Source organism: Syngnathus acus, chromosome 8, assembly GCF_901709675.1.
Source record: "Syngnathus acus chromosome 8, fSynAcu1.2, whole genome shotgun sequence".
NCBI lineage: Eukaryota > Metazoa > Chordata > Actinopteri > Syngnathiformes > Syngnathidae > Syngnathus > Syngnathus acus.
The window spans coordinates 7263294-7280229 of NC_051093.1; the positions used below are offsets into that span (position 1 = coordinate 7263294).

Genomic DNA, 16936 nt, shown 5'->3' on the forward strand with positions numbered 1-16936 from the left:
CACTAGAAGTGCACTTAAGTAGAAATGAGACTTACCTATTAGCCCAATCTCTTATATCGAGAGAAATTGACAAGACCAGTAAGAAATGAGACCACACCCTTCAAAAAGACGATTGAAAGCTGCTACATCAAAAACCCGCCGAATGCATTAAACCGAAATTAAATGATTAAAACGCATTAAAATATTAAAATACGTGTCAGTAAAGACTCGTATATCAGCGGGAACATTGTTGGAGACTGTGTGCCGAAGTTTTAACCACTTTTCAACACATCGTGGTGAGTTAGCCTCATGTGCTAATCAGGAGCTAATTGATAGCATTAGCTGGCCGTCGCATGGCCGTTAATGCTAACTAGCTCTAGCTTTTATCCTTCTGTGTGCTGATAGTACTTTTTATTACTGTGATGAATAGATAAGCGAGTGGAATTGGATTTGGGAGTCAGTGAAGACTTTTGGCAGGTGAGTTTACTGACCTGCCTCCAAGCCAAGTAAGTGTCCAATGTTAAAGCTTAAGCTTAAATGTTAAGACCTTGTCTCTGATACCATCGATGTGTGATTACTGAATAGCAAATTTAAAGTCAGTCAACAGAATGAAAAATCTGGAAGTTTCTACCGTATCACAACTATCGAGTTCCGCATGTACCTGAGGTTCTACTGGGTCTGCTCTGCCGTCTGTATATGATGAACCAGAGAGCCAAAGCCATAATGGACCCCAGAGTGATCAAAACCAGCACAATCCACAGAATTGGAATCAGAGAAATTGGTGGGTCTGATGTGCTTTGAACAAAAACTGGCATTACCTCTATGGGGAATACAGAACAGAATGAAAGGACATGTTAGTAAATGCTAAAAAGCAAAAATCACAGTTCAATATCGTTTTTGTGTTGTTTTAGGACGAATATTAGAGGCAACAGTATGATAGCAACGTAAGAGGCACATAACTTGGCTGTGTTTCTCACCTGTTGGAGGTTCAGGTCTGGTTTCCAACACCTTTAAACTTATACAATCGTTGACAACGTAGTCCCATTTTTTGCCAGGAGGACAATTCTTGGTCATAGCTGCAATAGGAGTATTTTTTTTTACAAATGGGAAGAGAAAAGCTGTGAGACCTCATAGAAGGCAACCACTTTTATATGAAAATAAAACAGAGTGCCTTGCAGACGTTTCAGTTCCTCCTTTTCACAGGAAGGGGTAAATTACGTACATGGGTCCCTAGGGCCAAATAGCTCACTATTTTACTTGACACACCATACATTGTAAATTAAATGAAGACAGTAGATCTGGCACAGCATAGACGTCGCACGAAGTCAAGGAGTGATCAAAACATTATTTCATGCAAAGAATTTATAAAACTTTTCCACTTCAACGTGACTCGCTATCCTGTCAATCTCTCACATGTAAGCAACGGTAGTGCATTAATACATTCAATTAAAAGTAGAAATTGTTGCGGTACAGTAAGTCATTTATGTCGTGAAAAATAAGACAGGACAGCAAACAACTTTAAAACTTTATTCATCAAATGCCATAAATGTGCATCACTGCTTCATAGCTAAAGCTGACAGTGGTATTTTAAATTTCACAATCCTGAAACATGCTTAGAAATTGATCGAGCAAAGCCCTGAGAGTTGATCGTGGGATCACGGATGGTATCATCCATTATGAAAACAACAATGATTGAGCACATGCAAGGCTTAGACTGAGTCTTAGTGCATTGTCATTACAGATGCAAAAAGTTAAAGGCATAAAATATCCAGACTTAACTTCACCCTGAGACATATTTGCATTGTGAGACACATTGAAGTAAAGGAGCAAAACTCAAATCACTCAAAAGAAAAAACTCACTGTACGTGTTAGGAAACAGAAACAAGGTGCAGGTTGTGTCTCCATAAGAAAAGTTAAATCCGAACAAGTATTGTACAATCTTTCATCGTATAATTTTATTGAATAACAACCATTGCATTAAGTTGTATCGTCTTTTTAAAAAAAAAATCATAGTCATAATTACTATTCGGCGCATTCATTTGAAATGCCTTTTAAAAGCACCAGGTTTCCTTACTTGTATAATAGTTAAGGCTGGAAGAGGCGGGGCTTCATAGTGACAAAGGTGAAATTGTAGTACTGTGGCAGACCCTGGTGGCTGATGTTGGTGAAATTATCCCACACGAACGGCGGGAGTCCATCTTGTGTCGTCGGCCCGTTCACTGCTTCTGCACTGAACTCTCCCGCCATTTGGAAATCTGTGACCTAAATAAACCACAATACAGGAAAATGAGTTGATGAGGCGCATTTGATCATCTAGAAGCATGCAATGAGACCTACCTTAGTGTCATAGCATCCGCTCGGTGAAGGCTCTTTGGTCTTCAGGTCGTTACGACAACAAATGGACTTGCAAGGGTCACCTTTAGAATATGGGTCATTCTTGTAGTCTGACAAAAAAATGACAGAATTTCAGTCAAATACTTGCATCAAGGAAAACAGAGGAGGCAAAATACCGGTTTAGAAGAAAGGTGAGAAATGCTAAGCTTGTGTATTCAGAGAGACTCTTCAAACAGCTCTGCAGCTGCTGGCGAGGATTTTGGCAAATCACCAACTACAAAACATTAAGTTTTAGTGCGAACAAACCGGTCCTTGTGCAGACCTTCACTGGAGACATGTCTGCTTCAAGACCCCCACTACGTTTCCTGTTCCCAAGAAGCCACGCATTACGGGACTTAAAGACTACAATCCTATGGTGCCGACATCTGTAGTCAAGGTCTTTGACATCTGGACTCCCGGGACGCTAAACAAGATCACGTTTGTGAACTTGAGTTCTGCCTTCATCCTCTCAGACATCCTAATGGACCAGAAGCAACATGTGTAGCTGGGGAAGACTGTCGGACACAAGAGCCATGCATATTTTCTTCCTGGCTCTTCTACCTATAAATCAACTGCTGCGCCTTCAGTGTGAGACAAAAACCCACCATTGAATCTCATGATGTACTTTAAAGAGTCCAGGTCCTTGACATTAGCTTGGTCTCGGCGGAAGATCTTCGCTCTTGAGCAGAGGTCATAAGAGAAGTCTTCTCCATATTCCTGCTGCATCAGCTCATACCCACTCAAGTTGTAGATGTTCTGGTGGAAGGGGACGTTGTAGGACGGCCAGTAACCTGCCGTGGTAAACAAAAGCAGATCAAGACTACAAATGCCAAACTGAAAATAAAGAGTCAAGCTGGACTGTTCTTACCTCTGCGCAGTGCTTGTGTCTGGTCAGAATGCTCCACCAGCCCAGGAATTTGCTCCACCACAGTCAGAGCACCATCACTAATACTGTGGCCCAGCTTCACTTTGCTTCGGTCTAACACCATGTACTGGTTGTTATATGTACCTGCAACAATGTGACGACGGTGTTTTGTCCAGGTATATCCAACCATTCATCTGGTTTCTCGACCTGTTGTCCCGTTAAAGTTTGGTTTCCATATGTCATGCTTTGTCCACTCACCGGAGTTGTACTGAGAGAAGATGTTGGCCCACTCCTCTCCTGTATGAGCCAAACTGTGAGCAAGTCGAACCCTCTGCCAGGCCAGCAGGCTTTTGGGGCTGACGAATTTAAAGAGGGATGTGTTGAAGACATTGTTGGTGGTCTGGGTCATCATGAGACCACTTCCCAAGAGGTAGAAGTCATCCAGGGACACCAGAAATCCTGAGAAAGGCATTCAGACCTGTCATGGTGAATGATAAGCAACTTCATCTTGGCTGTTTTGACAGCGATTCTCTCAAGAGTACTTGAGAATTCCTCATGCCTACCAGGGTAGCTGCTGAAGGATAGTTTGCCAGTGGCTGTGTTGGGGTCAGCAATGTGGAAATCCCAATGTTTGTAGATCCGCATGGTGGCTGCGTATGTGTACCAGCTGGAGTGAGCAAAGAGGAGGTTCTCAAAGCCTGGGAGCATCTGATAAGAGGGATTGAAGATTTCAAAACTCAAGATTCTGTGTGGAGTAGGCATGCCCTATACCTGATTTTTCTCCCAGAACAATGGCTTCCTTGTGGACCCCCCCCCCCCCCCCCAAAAAAACATTTTCTAAAGATTTAGATGCTTCATCCCAATTGATTCCTGACCTTTATGAGTGCCGAGCAGTGTCCCATCCCCGGAAGTTTTAAGTCTGCCGGTTTAGTAGGGGTGGGGACCAAGGCCGGGATCAGATCCAGCAGGTCTCCGACAGCGTTCAGGAACTGAACAGCAAACAGGGACAATGGCTGTGGGAATGACAGCAGATAGTCAGCTTTAGAAAACAGAGTTCAACAAAGTAAAGGACATGCAAAGGCTAAACTTCCCCAAAACTGTAAGCAAGGACTTGTCCATTTTTATTCAGATCAGCATTTCTACTTCCTTTATAGTTGGCAAAGAAGTCGCTAATAATTCCCACTTCGATTTGAATGTGTGATCGTCCACTGCAAAAACCAGAACACCTTTTTTCCTTGTCTCTTGGCCCATTCTGCAACTCCAGCTTGCAGACCGTCCACCTGGGCCACAACGAAGCCTGCATGTCTCCACAGAGGATCAGAATCCTTGTTCGTTTTCACTTGTAGTCTGGTCCAAGAGTCCTGCTGCCTTGAAGACCAAACCCAAATTACTCAAAGGTCACATGACTAACAGTACATCTGAAAGGATATTGTGGTTCAGTAGGAATAACTGCAGACTCACTTCATGAAGTTCTGGACCCGACCCAGGATATCGGGATCATGGATGAGCCGAGGGTATATGTTAGTGTAGTGATCTATCATCTGTCTGGATAAGAAACGAGTCCAAGTCTGACGAGTGATTTTAGTTCATTTCAAAATATCCGAGTCGAAAGTGATCTTTTTACAGCTTCTGGTCTCACAAAGGACAGAGATGATCAACAAGTTGGATTTCAAGGAACGATAATATGCAGGAACGCGGGGTCATTCCGTACTTACTGCGCAGTGAGAAAGCCCTCTAGGTACCCCGCCAGGAAAAAGGTGACCTCGTCAGCCTCTGACGTTTCTCCGTATCCAGCTCGGATCTCAAGAACACTCCAGCCTGTACTGGACAAGGTGTCATTCAAGAAGCCATATGCGTCCCCATTTATATCTAGGACCCCATCTTTCAGCAAGACCGTCTTTTGTTGGACGTCCCAGTACACTGTAGCTTTTGTGAAATCTGGATGAGACACAAAAAAAAAAGGTCAAGTCATAAGAAAGCTGAAACTAACAAACTAAAAGGCTACAATGATAGGAACACTTGAACAATCTTCATTTAAACTTACAAATCGTATGTGTGTATTTTTAAGTAGCCTCTTTGTAGGTTAATTTGTAGTTTTAAAAGCCTGCAACTAACTGGTTACAACACGTACACATACTGTTTACTCAAATACCTGTACATGAGTTATGTGAAGCCCTTTGAGACTGCTTGTGATTTAGGGCTATACAAATAAATCAGACTTGACTTGACAAAGTTCAAACCATGATTTGTATGACCTACTTACCCCCGGCTGCAGAGTAGCTAGTCAACGCCGCATCGAGTAACAGAAAAACACACAAACTATTTAAAAACATAGTTCCACAAAGTCAAGCGGTGAGCATTACAGAAAACAGCCAGCTGCCACTGAGAAGGAGCGAGGAAGAAGTGAGAACGGTTAAGTAAGGCAGGACTGGTAGACCTAAATGTGGATAGCAAGGAGACGCCTAGTGGTAAAAGAGAGAATTACATGTGGATCTCGTGATTGGAGGATGAGTCACATTAGCATCTTGTTCAAGGAAGTACTGCTATGTATGATGGCAGTGAAACATTTACTTGTACCAGACAATATTGCTTATTTGAAAATGTTGACGTCCACCCCAGATGGGACTCGAACCCACAATCCCTGGCTTAGGAGGCCAGTGCCTTATCCATTAGGCCACTGGGGCAACTGATTACATCTTGTATATCTCATTGGATAAAAGGCCACTCACCAAAATGAAAATTCCAGAAAAACTAGTTTATTCCAAAGCACAATAGCTAATACAAAAAAAAAAAAAAACATTAATGCTAATCATGTTTCTGGTTCACATGAGATGACCTAAGCAATATATTATTTCCATAGAATTAGTATATTTGGCAGCAGGTTCAAAAGAATAAATATAACAGCAAAAGTTAAAATGTAGCAATATTTCCCTTTAACATTCATATTTACAAATAGTGTTTCGAGTTTTATCACGGTAACAGACAGACTTTGGTTATGAAGCTTTTTAAGAAAGGATCCCTTGTCGAGCAGTTTAAAATGGGCCAAGAAAATGTTACAAAACAAAAACGGAGAGGTAAAACAGCTCTGGCACCACATCTGTTGGTCCAACTTGGTAGGAAATAAAAAGGTAACAATCACGAGGAAACATCACTGACCCAGAGTGACAGACCCGCCACATTGACACATAATTAAATAAGAAGGCACAACTCAAATTAAACGAATCCTACAACACTTGCATAACATTCCAATTCTGTCAAACTAATTCAGCAACAAAGTGATGGGCAGAGAACAAAGTATTTAAAAAAAAAAAAACACAATAACATTAAAAGAAAATAGAAAGTACTAGAACAGTAGCTAGTCTTGACCCGCTCCTATTCTCCCTTCTGCAAATAATTATGTCAATAGCACGGACTGACTTCTTCATGTCCACCATAACACCAAACAGTCATTCATTCATTCATCATCGATGAGTTTCTCGCTTCCATTCTCTGCCTGGATGCCCTCCTCCGCTCCTCCCGCACAATCCACCTCCTCCTCATCAGTGTAGGTCAATGACTGGCTGCTGTAGTTGATGGTTGTACGGGAGAGGTCCACCTCAATGGGGAAGACGTCGGCCTCCTTCAGCACGGCGTAGCACTCGTCGTAGTAGCGCGACATACCTGACACGAAGCGCTGGAGCTGGAAAACTATGTCTTGCACTAGACGAGACAAAGACGGGAGAGACGATTCAATTAATCTTTGGTCGGGGGCATAGTTTCTGTTTGACTAAATCAGACAATGACGAGGTCAGACAAAACCATTGTCCTAAAATAGGCGAAACCAATGGTAATGTGATCAAGTGGAGCACAATAGATGTTTAGTGAAGGCAGTTCATGGGGCGCGTCACTAACATTCTTACACAATTTGTAAAAGAGATGAGCAGACACTCTGTAAGCTGCCTTGCTTTCGGATCATTGTGACTTGTAAGAATATTAAATCATCTTTAAGATGGAAATTAATATGGGGGTGTATGAGACAAAAAACTGCAACAAACCATGTTTCTGATCCAAAAGTTCTATCTTCTCCAGGACATCTTTTCTCATCTTGGCGAAGCGTGCACGAGCCTCCTGCCGGCAACGCAGCACCAAACGATACTCGTAGTTCCCGGTGCATACGCGATACAGTGGTTCTCCCATTGCCTGTTGGAAGGAACGTTGACCAAAGAATTTCTCGGTTTCTGATTTTAAACTGGAACTATAACTTACAATGCTGGTGTATTCTTCATCATCCATTTCCTTCACCTTTAAGCAGTAAGACTGCAAGACAAAAATATTTGTCAATTGACCACGAACCGCTTTGGCTAGAATAGCGGTCGACTTACCAAATATTCAAACTTGACATCCAGGTACTTGCGGATCGTGAGCTTTGTGTCTGGTATGGCCTTGTGAAGGTAGGTGTTCAAATCGTGAAGCATCTGTACCGCACATAACTCGTTGTTACAGCAATGAATAGGACTTAAAGACCAGATGCAAAAACTCACAGGCTTGATAGTCTTCAGCAATTGAATGCCGTACTTCTCGATGCTGCGGTGAGCGTCGGCAAATTTAACAAACGCTTCGCTAGCCGCGGCTTGGGGCTCTCGCACGCCGATGACGGAAAAAACATCCCCGAACGCTGCGAGTTGAAGCAATCGATGCGTTAGACGATGTAAATGCTCAACTGAATCATTTTCCATTGCGGTGTTTACCTCTGTGAGTTTGTGAAAGCTCGAAAAAGGCTCTGAGGAGTCGCTTGGTGTGCTCCATCAGACCTGCAGGAAACCAAAAAGGATTTAAAACACTATTGGACCAAATGTAATTTCAAAATTCTATACCTTTGTAAAGCTCTGCTGTTTTCTCGAGTTCTTCCAGTCTTTTAACAAGTCCATCTGCAAATTAAATATGGAAGCGACGTTTAACAAATTAATTGCTTAAAACAACAACATTTCGAGTCGAGTTTTAATGTCCTACCGTTGCATAAAATAGCTCGACTCAGGCCAAGAGCATCTGCAGTGCCGGAGCTCATGTTCTCCACCAGCCGATGTTTGACTTTTTTCAGAACTGAAATAATCAAACGTGTGCTTTTAGTTAAGATATGGAATCAGATTTCTAAATGAAACAAAGTGTGTCACAAACCTATATCCAGAGATTTTCCCTGTTTTGGGTCTGCTTGCAATTTGTTATAGTGGATTATTGCCTCACCCTGACAAATCAGATAACAACCAAATAAATGAGTGATATAAATCGTTTGTGGCATCAGCATGATGAATATGATTGAAAAGAAATGGTTGCGATTGGAAAAAAATGTCTACCACTGGGCTCCCCTGCAATTGTTTATGATTCTAAAAATGAGCAGAAATATTTGTATTGAACGGGCCACAACTGGGATATGGTAATCCTTTATTTCACCCACTAAAGCCATCTTTATCCCAGCTTGCAGGAAGTCATGAAATTCCCCACGCACCAACAATGGACGGCAAAAACAACACAGCAACTCTGCACATATTGGGATGAGGCACACTGCATAGCAAACCAGTCAAGTCCATCTTCTCTGAAGTCACACTGAGTTCTGTTCTGTTCTGGACTCAAAATTGTAAGTAATCTCTTATACCTCATTTGACGTATAATAATTGTACCGTATGTAATCTATTGTGACATATATGTCAATGGCAGTGCTGTAGTATAATGTACCTCCACAGCTTGAATCATCTTGGCCACTTCCACCTTTGTCTTTCCCTTCACCGGTTTGCCATTGACGCCAGTGAGTTCATCGCCTGCTGCAAGCATCCCTTCCAGAGCTGCCGGTGTGTTGTCAAATACCTGAGAAGCCAGAGGAAACATTTCGGAGAAGGTGCCAGTACACACAAATGTTTTTATGTTTAAAAAAAATAATAATCACATCACAATGAATTATGAGTCTTATTGAACTGCACCAACCTGAACGATGTAGAGACAAGGACAATATTGTGCCCCACCACCGATGCTGATCCCAATAAGATTATTTGCATCTTTTTTCAGACACACAGTCCCTGGTACTGTTGGTATCCCTCTGTGGCAGAGAGAATTTAATACTGTTAAAGTGCAGCCTGTAAAATAATTAGTTTGAAAGCCTGGGAAGTTCACACAAAACCTTGGAACAAGTATAGGCAGAAAGATTGTGCATTAATGTGTAAAACTGGGCTTTGTGATACTTATTTCCAAATACAATGAACATAACAGAAAAGATGGTGAACTCACAATTTATCCTCCTCTAATTCAAAGTCCATGTCTGAGAACATAGCAGTCTCACAGCTGTCCTTGAAAAAACTGTTGATGAAAAGAAATTGTTGAAAAAGTATTAAAACTACTATAAGCTCATTTTAAAACACAAATTTCCTTTTGCAGCTTGCTAATTATTAATTATAGTTAAATCCCGGTTATAAAAGAGATGACACTGCAGCAAGTCGATCGCCACAGCTGACAAGTGGTTGTATAAAAATTAAGAGCATAAATATGCATGCAGTATTTAATAACCATCAAGAAATCAGATTTTCCTTCAGATGACGTAGCCAAGTCCATGAAAATTGCTAACCGTGGCTAATAAGCTGCTAGCGAGTAGTCGCGCGACAGAACATTTCGTTTTCTCAGTAAAACGACAAACCTTCAGCGGAATCTACGTCAGTTCCTGGACCATCCCCTGCTATGCATAGATGTCAAAGCGGCGTTTATTAAATTGTTCCGTTTGGTTGGTAATATTTTTACGTCCCAATGACAGCGCCTCTGTTTATTTACTGACGTCATTTCCAGCGTGTAGAGGAAGTCAGTCATAAAATTCCTGTTTCTTCTGCGTCATAATTTATCAATGAATTAAAACATATTCATCAACAATAGTGAATTTAAGAAATTTTATATAATTACTGTTTGAACGTATCATGCAAAAATTACAGGGCAAATTATTAAAACCTTGTCAAGAAGCGCACGACTTTTAGTGTTACATCTTTGTAACCACTAGAGGGCGGTAAAGTATTGAAAGAATAACATGACTGGTTATAGCTGATGGAGACGACTAATTTTGGCCCATATCAACTGGAACTGTAGAACATTTAGTGGGCTGGTTAAGTTCACGAGTATTGAGTGCTTTTTGGTGTTTGTTTGACCTTTTCTAATCTCGAGTAATGATATACTATGTTCTTTGAGAACCCTGACTGATTAGAATAACTTAATCATTGTTTGGTCTCGTTGCACATGTGCATAAACAGAAGTGAGACCTCACAGCTACTTTTTGTTTTGCAGGGGAGTCGTCAGTTCTCAGTACCTAAGAGGCTTAACCAACACCCAGAATGAGCATGGTGAGGTTTTTTTTCATCCTGCATTCTTTTACTTTCAATATAATTATATTTTGTCTTGTTGAAACTATCTCATTCTTGTTTTTTAGAAACTTGAAGTAAACGATGCTAACCTAGAAGTTGGAGATCAGCTGAAGATAAAGGGCGAAATTTTGCATGATGCTCAAAGGTAAAAGCCACAATAATGTGTGTACTCTACTAAGTTGCTAGCATAACAAACATTGTCTAATCAACATCGCTCAGAAGTTATTTGTCATTTCAAATCCACTCAGATTCCAGATTGACCTCGGTCGCGATTCAGAAGACCTGGCTTTGCATTTCAACCCGCGATTCCATGACGACACAGATGGAGCAGTTATTGTGTGCAACTCAAAGATTGCTGGTTGCTGGGGCGAGGAGAAAAGGGAAATACACAACCCCCTGCAAAGAGGCACACATGTTAAGGTGGGCTCTGATGTCATGGCAGGAACATTTTGAACATTTCAGCAAATTTGCCAGGATGTATTTGAAAAAGTTTTCATACAATGGGTTAACTTGTTCAGAATTCTTTCTTTTACAGATTGTGTTGAAGATCACTGGTGAGATGTTTGAACTAGATCTTCCTGATGGACATCAAATCCAGTTTCCTAACCGTGTTGACATGGCGGTCATCAACTATGTCAGGATCACAGGAGACATCAAAATCTCTTGCATCAAATTCTGTTAAGATGTAAGAAATCTCACTTTTTGTTGTCATGGAAATGAATGTATGAAAATTCAACTTGTATTCATCCACGCATTGTGAAATATTTTCCCCACATTACTAACTCAACAGCAGATGGCAGGCTAGCTCCAAACTACAAAAATGTCCCTTAATTTCAATGAATTCAGACTAGATTGGTTTGGACAAAACCATTTATGCAAAGCTCTAATGAAATCACCAGTCTATTCGTTTTATTGACATTAAAATATGAGATGCACTACTTCTCTTGTTTTTCTGTCTTTGTTTTTTGAAGTGTCGATTTACATTACAAACACTCAGAATTGAGCAAGATCAACTACCAATATTCTCAAATGTTCCTCACAAATATTCAGCAGACAGTGATTGTGCTGGCTATAAATGTAAATGATTTATTCACATTAGAAAATATTACCATACACATAACCCGGGGATTAATACAGTTTACTATTGGATAAAAGGAAAGCAGTCATTTACTAAACCAGGAAGCAAATATTTCATAAGAAACTTTATTAACAGCAAATTGCTTTTTTACTTGCATTATAACAGTAAACGACAACACAATTCAAATAATGTGGTTAGACATCTGGGGAATAAATTGCTCACATTTAACCATTTACTACTAAAAAAGTGAATTGTGTGAATCCCTTTTCATTCCTTTACACTACGAAAGCTAAATCTCTCAACCAGATGTGGTATTACAATAACTTAAATAAATTGTATAAAATGGTGGCAGCAAGATGACTGCAGAGTGGTATTCCTCATCCTGATCTACACTTTGATTTCTTCTTCCTCTTCAGAAAACGCGTATGGTGTTTTGGAGAGAGGAGGACTCAGCCTTGTGACGGGCCCTCCTCCATAATGTCGAGACAGCACATCAGCTGCCCTCTGGAATTGCTCTGACTCCATGGCAGCTTCTTTTATGGGGGGAGACCTTGGAGGAGATTTGGAGGATGACGCAACTGATCTCCTGTCCTCCTCTGTCCAGCTGCTGCTACAAGAATTCTCCTTACTGTTCACGTTCCTTCTCGATGATCCGCCGCGCACTGACGAATTGCTCGAACTCACAAATGTCTCTGTTAGAGAGCTATCATCCTCCTCGTCATTTTTCTCTTCCTCCTCCGCTGCGACAACCTTGCTGACCTCCTGGAGGTAGCTGGGGTTGTCAAACAAGCCCAGAACCTCGGACATCAGGGAGGGGCCGAGATCCAACGTGAAGGAGGTGAGGGAGTCCGAACGAGTCACGGGTTTACCGTTTCGTTCTCGCATAGACACTCTGTGCTCTCCATCTAGAAACGGTCTGTCGAGGCGAGAGAAGCGAGGCAGAGTGACAAATCCAGATTGGATACCTGGGCACACACAAAAAAAAACATTTATAGATCTCAACATTTCATAACACAACTATATTATATTTAAAATATATTTAAAAGAACAAAAATGATGTCACAAATCTTAATAGATATACTGCTAAAGTTAAAAACAACACGTCATCGTCATCCCTCGGTTGAAACCACACAAGTTAGCTGGAAAAAAATTCTCTTGAAGTGGTTCATGATTAATCTTGGAAAAGAACGGGGATTTCCAGTCGAGTATCGGCATCCAGCCTCATGCACATCTCCCATTGGTTAGCATTCCAAATGAATAGCGGGGTCATGTTGTGAATGCAGGATTGCACAGTCCCACTTAGACATATAGATTATAACGCACTGGTTTTAAAGCATGCAGTTTTTCCGCATGTTTGTGTAACAAGGCTAAAACTGTCCAGGTGTTGCCTCGGTGATGAGTTAGAAGGACAAGGCCACCTGTTTTCTGGTTGTCCCGGAGGATTGTGGGAATGACATTGAAAGGAAGCCAATTTGAGTGCCTTTCTGTATCTGTGCTGACATTTATTGTCCTGTTTTTGTATGCAGCGCTTCACGTTGTTTGCTCTGCTGGAGACTGAGCAGCGAGAGGCGCATCACAACACGATCTCACCATATGTGCAGATGGCGCTATCTGTCGCGCTGATGGAATTCGGGAGCCTCGGCAGGCGACCATTGGGAGGATCAATGTTGAGTTGGGGCAGCGAAACGGCGTTCTTGATGATGGGGGAGATGTCAGGCGGCGGGGATGAAGAGTTCCGGGGTCCCCCCCGTGGCCCAGAATTCTTCCGGATGTGCCTGAAGGTACGTGTGAAGAAGCCCGTAGACTTGGAGCTGTTTGCCGAGTCGGGGCTCCCCGGCTCTTTGACGCCTCCGTAGTTGCTGAGGAAAGAAGTGTCACCAAACACGTCTCCGCCGCGGCCCACGTGCATGGTGTGTCGGAAGTCGCCCAGCGGCGGGCTGATCATGTCCACCGAGAGGTCGCTCTTGAAACGACGTCTCTCCTGAGAGCCTGCAGACACGAGGCCTTTAATCCCTGGAAGTTTTCCAAGACTCATGACGGGTAAGTTTCTTTTTAATTTTGTATCCAAAAGTCTTATTAAAGAAGAGTTAGTTTGGAATTCCGGATTTGCTCCACTGTGGAAAGAGAGAGAGAAAAATCAAATGAATATTGTGAGAATTACATTTGACTTGGTTCAGAATCTTCTAAAATAACAGTACAATGCTGTTTTCAAGAAAGTCATTCTCTTCGCCCGAGGTCTTGTAGCTTACTGGCAGAGGGTCCTTTGTGTTGAAAAGATCTTCACTTCCTGAGAGAATCTTGTGTAAGGCAGGGTGGATCCCAGCGTCATGCATCATCTGCTGCTGAAGAGGTTTATCCGTGTGTGGCACCATCCTGTCATCAAGTCCCTTTGTCTGCTCTTTCCTGGAACTCCACCCAAGAACGCCAGGCCTTTTGAGAAGAAGAAAAATAAAGTCAGCAGGGGGGGTCATTTAAAAAAAAGCGACAATCTGGTAACTGTTCTGTTTGAGTCTCCCTAGCGAAAAAAAAAAAAGATAAGGCTTCTTCGGGATTGTCCGTGCGTTGGATTAGCTTCTAATCCCTTCTGTCTACCACCCCCCGACTGCGACTCCCTCACTTGCTCTCTGGCGTCTTCAATCCACTTACTTCTCTGATAGCTTCCAGGTACTACAAGGTTTCTGTTTTCAGTCAGCCGAGCAAAGGGAACATAAACAGAGGGAGCAGATTTACAAACTAATCGAAAACACGCACGGCCTGTCAAGCAGATGGTCGAAATCAATGCTGGGAACATTTTCATCCTGTTGTCCAAGGATGCAACATGTGTCAAGAATTTAGACTTTCCTGCTCCTGTGATTAAAAAAAAAAAGTTTCCATGCTGAAGTATTTGTTGAAATTAGGGCCCGCTTTTAGAGTGTTTATACGTGTGGGCGTGTTTTCGTTCGAGTACACCAGAGTTGTAAGCCGTGATCACGTGACTGCTCGAGGTCACAGTATTGGATTAATTCAGTCGAGATGAAGGTGCTGCCACTTCCAAATCGTGATGTAACACCTTGAGCAAGATGCCACTCTTGCTTGATCCTTGGATTACTATTTTTAAATCGACAACTAATCTCTCGTTTTTTTCACATGGGCCAAATTTCCAAATGGATAATATATAAGATGTTACAAATGTGACAGCATGGTTAGAAGGATGTGGACAATTCTACAGATGAGAAGTTAAATGGATTGCCTACGTCTGATCCACGTGCGATTAAGGCCATGCGGATAAACAAGATAGACAAACAAATTCATCGTTAATTTATAATTGCAGACTTCCATCAACAATCTTGTTTCGCGTAAACGCCGTGATTGATTACGCAAAAAATAAGCAGGCCCGGATGTCATCTATCGAGGCCATCAGATAAAAGCATCCGGAGATGTTGAGAAAAAAAAGTTTTGGAACAGTCCAAAGAGGACATTTCAGATTCTGTAGCGGCTAACCGATGTATCGGTCTCTTGTCACTCCGCCTACCACATGCACATGTACTGTTTAAATCTTACATGTGGTATGCTCGAAAGTGGAGCAGGAAATGACTTCACAGCAAAGTTTAGTCTCAGTGGCTCAGACATCAAATGTGTGTCCTGAGAGTGACTTGTCCTTTTTTGCAGGGCAGCACTAGCTAAATATGGTTGAGGTCAGAATAACCCTGATCATTACGCGTGGTGGATCCAAAATATAACCGGCACAAGAATCAACGTGGCAAAACCATTTCCTGGCCTACTAGATTTTATTCTCTAAGGTTACTGCAGATGTGAATTCCTCATGAACTGACAAAGGTCAATGAAATCTGAACTTGACATATGATGATGTCATTGTGTCAAGTTGACTTTTTGAAGAGGGGGAAAAGAATATGCAATGCATAACAGGAGGAAGTTAAGTACCCTCATCAATCTTCATGATTAGTTTAATCCTTGCCATCAATCCGTCATTCAAAGGTTTTTTTTTTTAACAAGGGCCTTTTGTCAACATAACTGAAATCCCAGTGAAGTGCAAACACATACAGCATTTGAACAAAGCACATTTAAGTGAATGCTTCTCTAAACGCCCACCAAGCAAACATCCACAGCGAGGTGTAGTTCATGAAACCTGGTGTCGTGGAATGCGGCTGTCAAATTAGTCTGTGTCATTGATGCCCATGCATTCACTCAACCTTTACTGACCCAATTAAGTCACTCAAGCTTGATTTGGAAGTATGGTATTAAATTATTTTTGCCCTTTTAGCACTTGTATGTAAAATTACCAATAACCTTGCAGAACAGACTTGTTGCGCAATAATCTACCAATCAATCTTGCATTGCCAACAGTAGTTGAAACTAAATTTTGAAAACATCTTGCATGCATTCATTTCCAGCATTGTCTTACCTTTAAAAAAAGGTTTCACTGTCCTCTCCACAATTTGTCTTTATTTCCGTCTGGCCATGAAGGTTTGCATCAGTGCAGGGCAGCTGCACGTTGGCAATGCTGGTGGCAAGTGGAAAGAGAGCGATGGAGAGGAAGAGGGGGCGGAGCAAGAGTAGTAAGGGGTGGGGAAGAAGATGATTGTGAAAGTTGATTTCACTTTTAACGTTTTTGTGAGCAAAACATCCACTCTGACAAACTAGTGCATTTTTGCACATTTTATAAAATGATTTCTTTGATGGACACAGCTGCCTGTACTCGTTTGGAATGTTGTCACCCTTGACCTTCATTCAGTCGCGTGACATTGATCTCTTTGAAAACTCCCATCAGTGTCATCGCTCTTTTTTTTCCTCCAGCTATCAACACTCATGGGATTTATACGCTCTTTTATGTGCGTGCTACAATGGTGTGTGTGTGTTTCATGCAGATTTGACTGGTGCTTGGAAAAAAGCAGTCTTCCAACATTGCTATCGTTTCCAAAGAGGCTAAAAGACGAAGCTAAAGAGACAGGCAGAGACTTAAAGCGTCTGAGCTAGAAAGTTTTCGCAGGAAATGTCTCTCACAAATCATACAGGATGCCAAGAAGCGAGAACTCCTGACATACACTGAACCTCGCTTCTGAAATTCAGTTCTCCGAGGAGGGAGGGGGGGAGGCATTTGACTAATGACAGCATCACTCTTCATCGCTTCTATTTGTTTCCACTTCGGGAATCCAGATGTAAGTCTGGCGACAATCAGATAATGAGACAGAATAATTGGATGATGATGACTGTTTGTGGTAAGATTGATTTTAGGAGTACATTATTTGAAAGATGGGGACCCCTCCCATATTTTGT

The 16936-nt window shown here is 41.8% G+C and overlaps 4 protein-coding genes, 1 long non-coding RNA gene and 1 other non-coding gene across 11 annotated transcripts; 2 read left to right on the top strand and 4 right to left on the bottom strand.

Annotated features, from left to right (window-relative positions):
- The first annotated feature begins 96 nt into the window (after positions 1-96).
- LOC119125306 lies at positions 97-8942 on the top strand. The gene is made up of 3 exons (XR_005098460.1): positions 97-275; positions 410-485; positions 8669-8942. It is a non-coding gene; the product is annotated as an uncharacterized LOC119125306 (long non-coding RNA).
- Positions 1493-5651, bottom strand: plbd1 (phospholipase B domain containing 1). 3 transcript variants are annotated; one of them, XR_005098459.1, is made up of 12 exons: positions 5481-5650; positions 4933-5155; positions 4679-4762; positions 4444-4585; positions 4093-4230; positions 3781-3925; positions 3476-3676; positions 3221-3361; positions 2958-3143; positions 2317-2423; positions 1930-2241; positions 1493-1895 (listed from the first exon to the last, which is right to left on the bottom strand). XR_005098459.1 is itself a non-coding variant. In XM_037255632.1 (11 exons), exons 1-11 carry the CDS (start codon positions 5548-5550, stop codon positions 2065-2067), a joined length of 1614 nt encoding a protein of 537 aa, XP_037111527.1. In that variant the 5' UTR covers positions 5551-5650; the 3' UTR covers positions 1493-2064. The 3 variants fall into 3 exon arrangements, 2 of the variants coding, with proteins under 2 accessions (XP_037111527.1, XP_037111528.1); XM_037255632.1 differs by having other exon boundaries at positions 1493-2241; XM_037255633.1 differs by lacking the exons at positions 1493-1895; positions 1930-2241; positions 2317-2423 and adding an exon at positions 2451-2913 and having other exon boundaries at positions 2954-3143; positions 5481-5651.
- Positions 5829-5901, bottom strand: trnar-ccu. The gene has a single exon. It is a non-coding gene; the product is annotated as a tRNA-Arg (tRNA).
- pick1 (protein interacting with prkca 1) lies at positions 5952-10029 on the bottom strand. 3 transcript variants are annotated; one of them, XM_037255636.1, is made up of 13 exons: positions 10007-10029; positions 9473-9541; positions 9173-9284; positions 8927-9055; positions 8372-8438; positions 8207-8296; positions 8071-8124; positions 7945-8007; positions 7738-7871; positions 7579-7671; positions 7463-7513; positions 7252-7396; positions 5952-6916 (listed from the first exon to the last, which is right to left on the bottom strand). In XM_037255636.1, exons 2-13 carry the CDS (start codon positions 9511-9513, stop codon positions 6672-6674), a joined length of 1224 nt encoding a protein of 407 aa, XP_037111531.1. In that variant the 5' UTR covers positions 9514-9541; positions 10007-10029; the 3' UTR covers positions 5952-6671. The 3 variants fall into 3 exon arrangements, with proteins under 3 accessions (XP_037111531.1, XP_037111530.1, XP_037111532.1); XM_037255635.1 differs by having other exon boundaries at positions 9876-10013; XM_037255637.1 differs by lacking the exon at positions 10007-10029 and adding an exon at positions 9872-10000.
- Positions 10030-10430: 401 nt separating this feature from the next.
- LOC119125225 (galectin-1-like) lies at positions 10431-11523 on the top strand. The gene is made up of 4 exons (XM_037255491.1): positions 10431-10563; positions 10650-10729; positions 10833-11004; positions 11120-11523. The coding sequence occupies exons 1-4, from the start codon at positions 10555-10557 to the stop codon at positions 11264-11266; spliced, it is 408 nt and encodes a 135-aa protein (XP_037111386.1). The 5' UTR covers positions 10431-10554; the 3' UTR covers positions 11267-11523.
- A 124-nt stretch (positions 11524-11647) lies between these two features.
- On the bottom strand, positions 11648-16177 carry cdc42ep1b (CDC42 effector protein (Rho GTPase binding) 1b). Of its 2 annotated transcripts, none has more exons than XM_037255489.1 (4): positions 16065-16177; positions 13912-14092; positions 13253-13776; positions 11648-12627 (listed from the first exon to the last, which is right to left on the bottom strand). In XM_037255489.1, exons 2-4 carry the CDS (start codon positions 13989-13991, stop codon positions 12050-12052), a joined length of 1182 nt encoding a protein of 393 aa, XP_037111384.1. In that variant the 5' UTR covers positions 13992-14092; positions 16065-16177; the 3' UTR covers positions 11648-12049. The 2 variants fall into 2 exon arrangements, with proteins under 2 accessions (XP_037111384.1, XP_037111385.1); XM_037255490.1 differs by lacking the exon at positions 16065-16177 and adding an exon at positions 14414-14436.
- Positions 16178-16936: the final 759 nt, after the last annotated feature.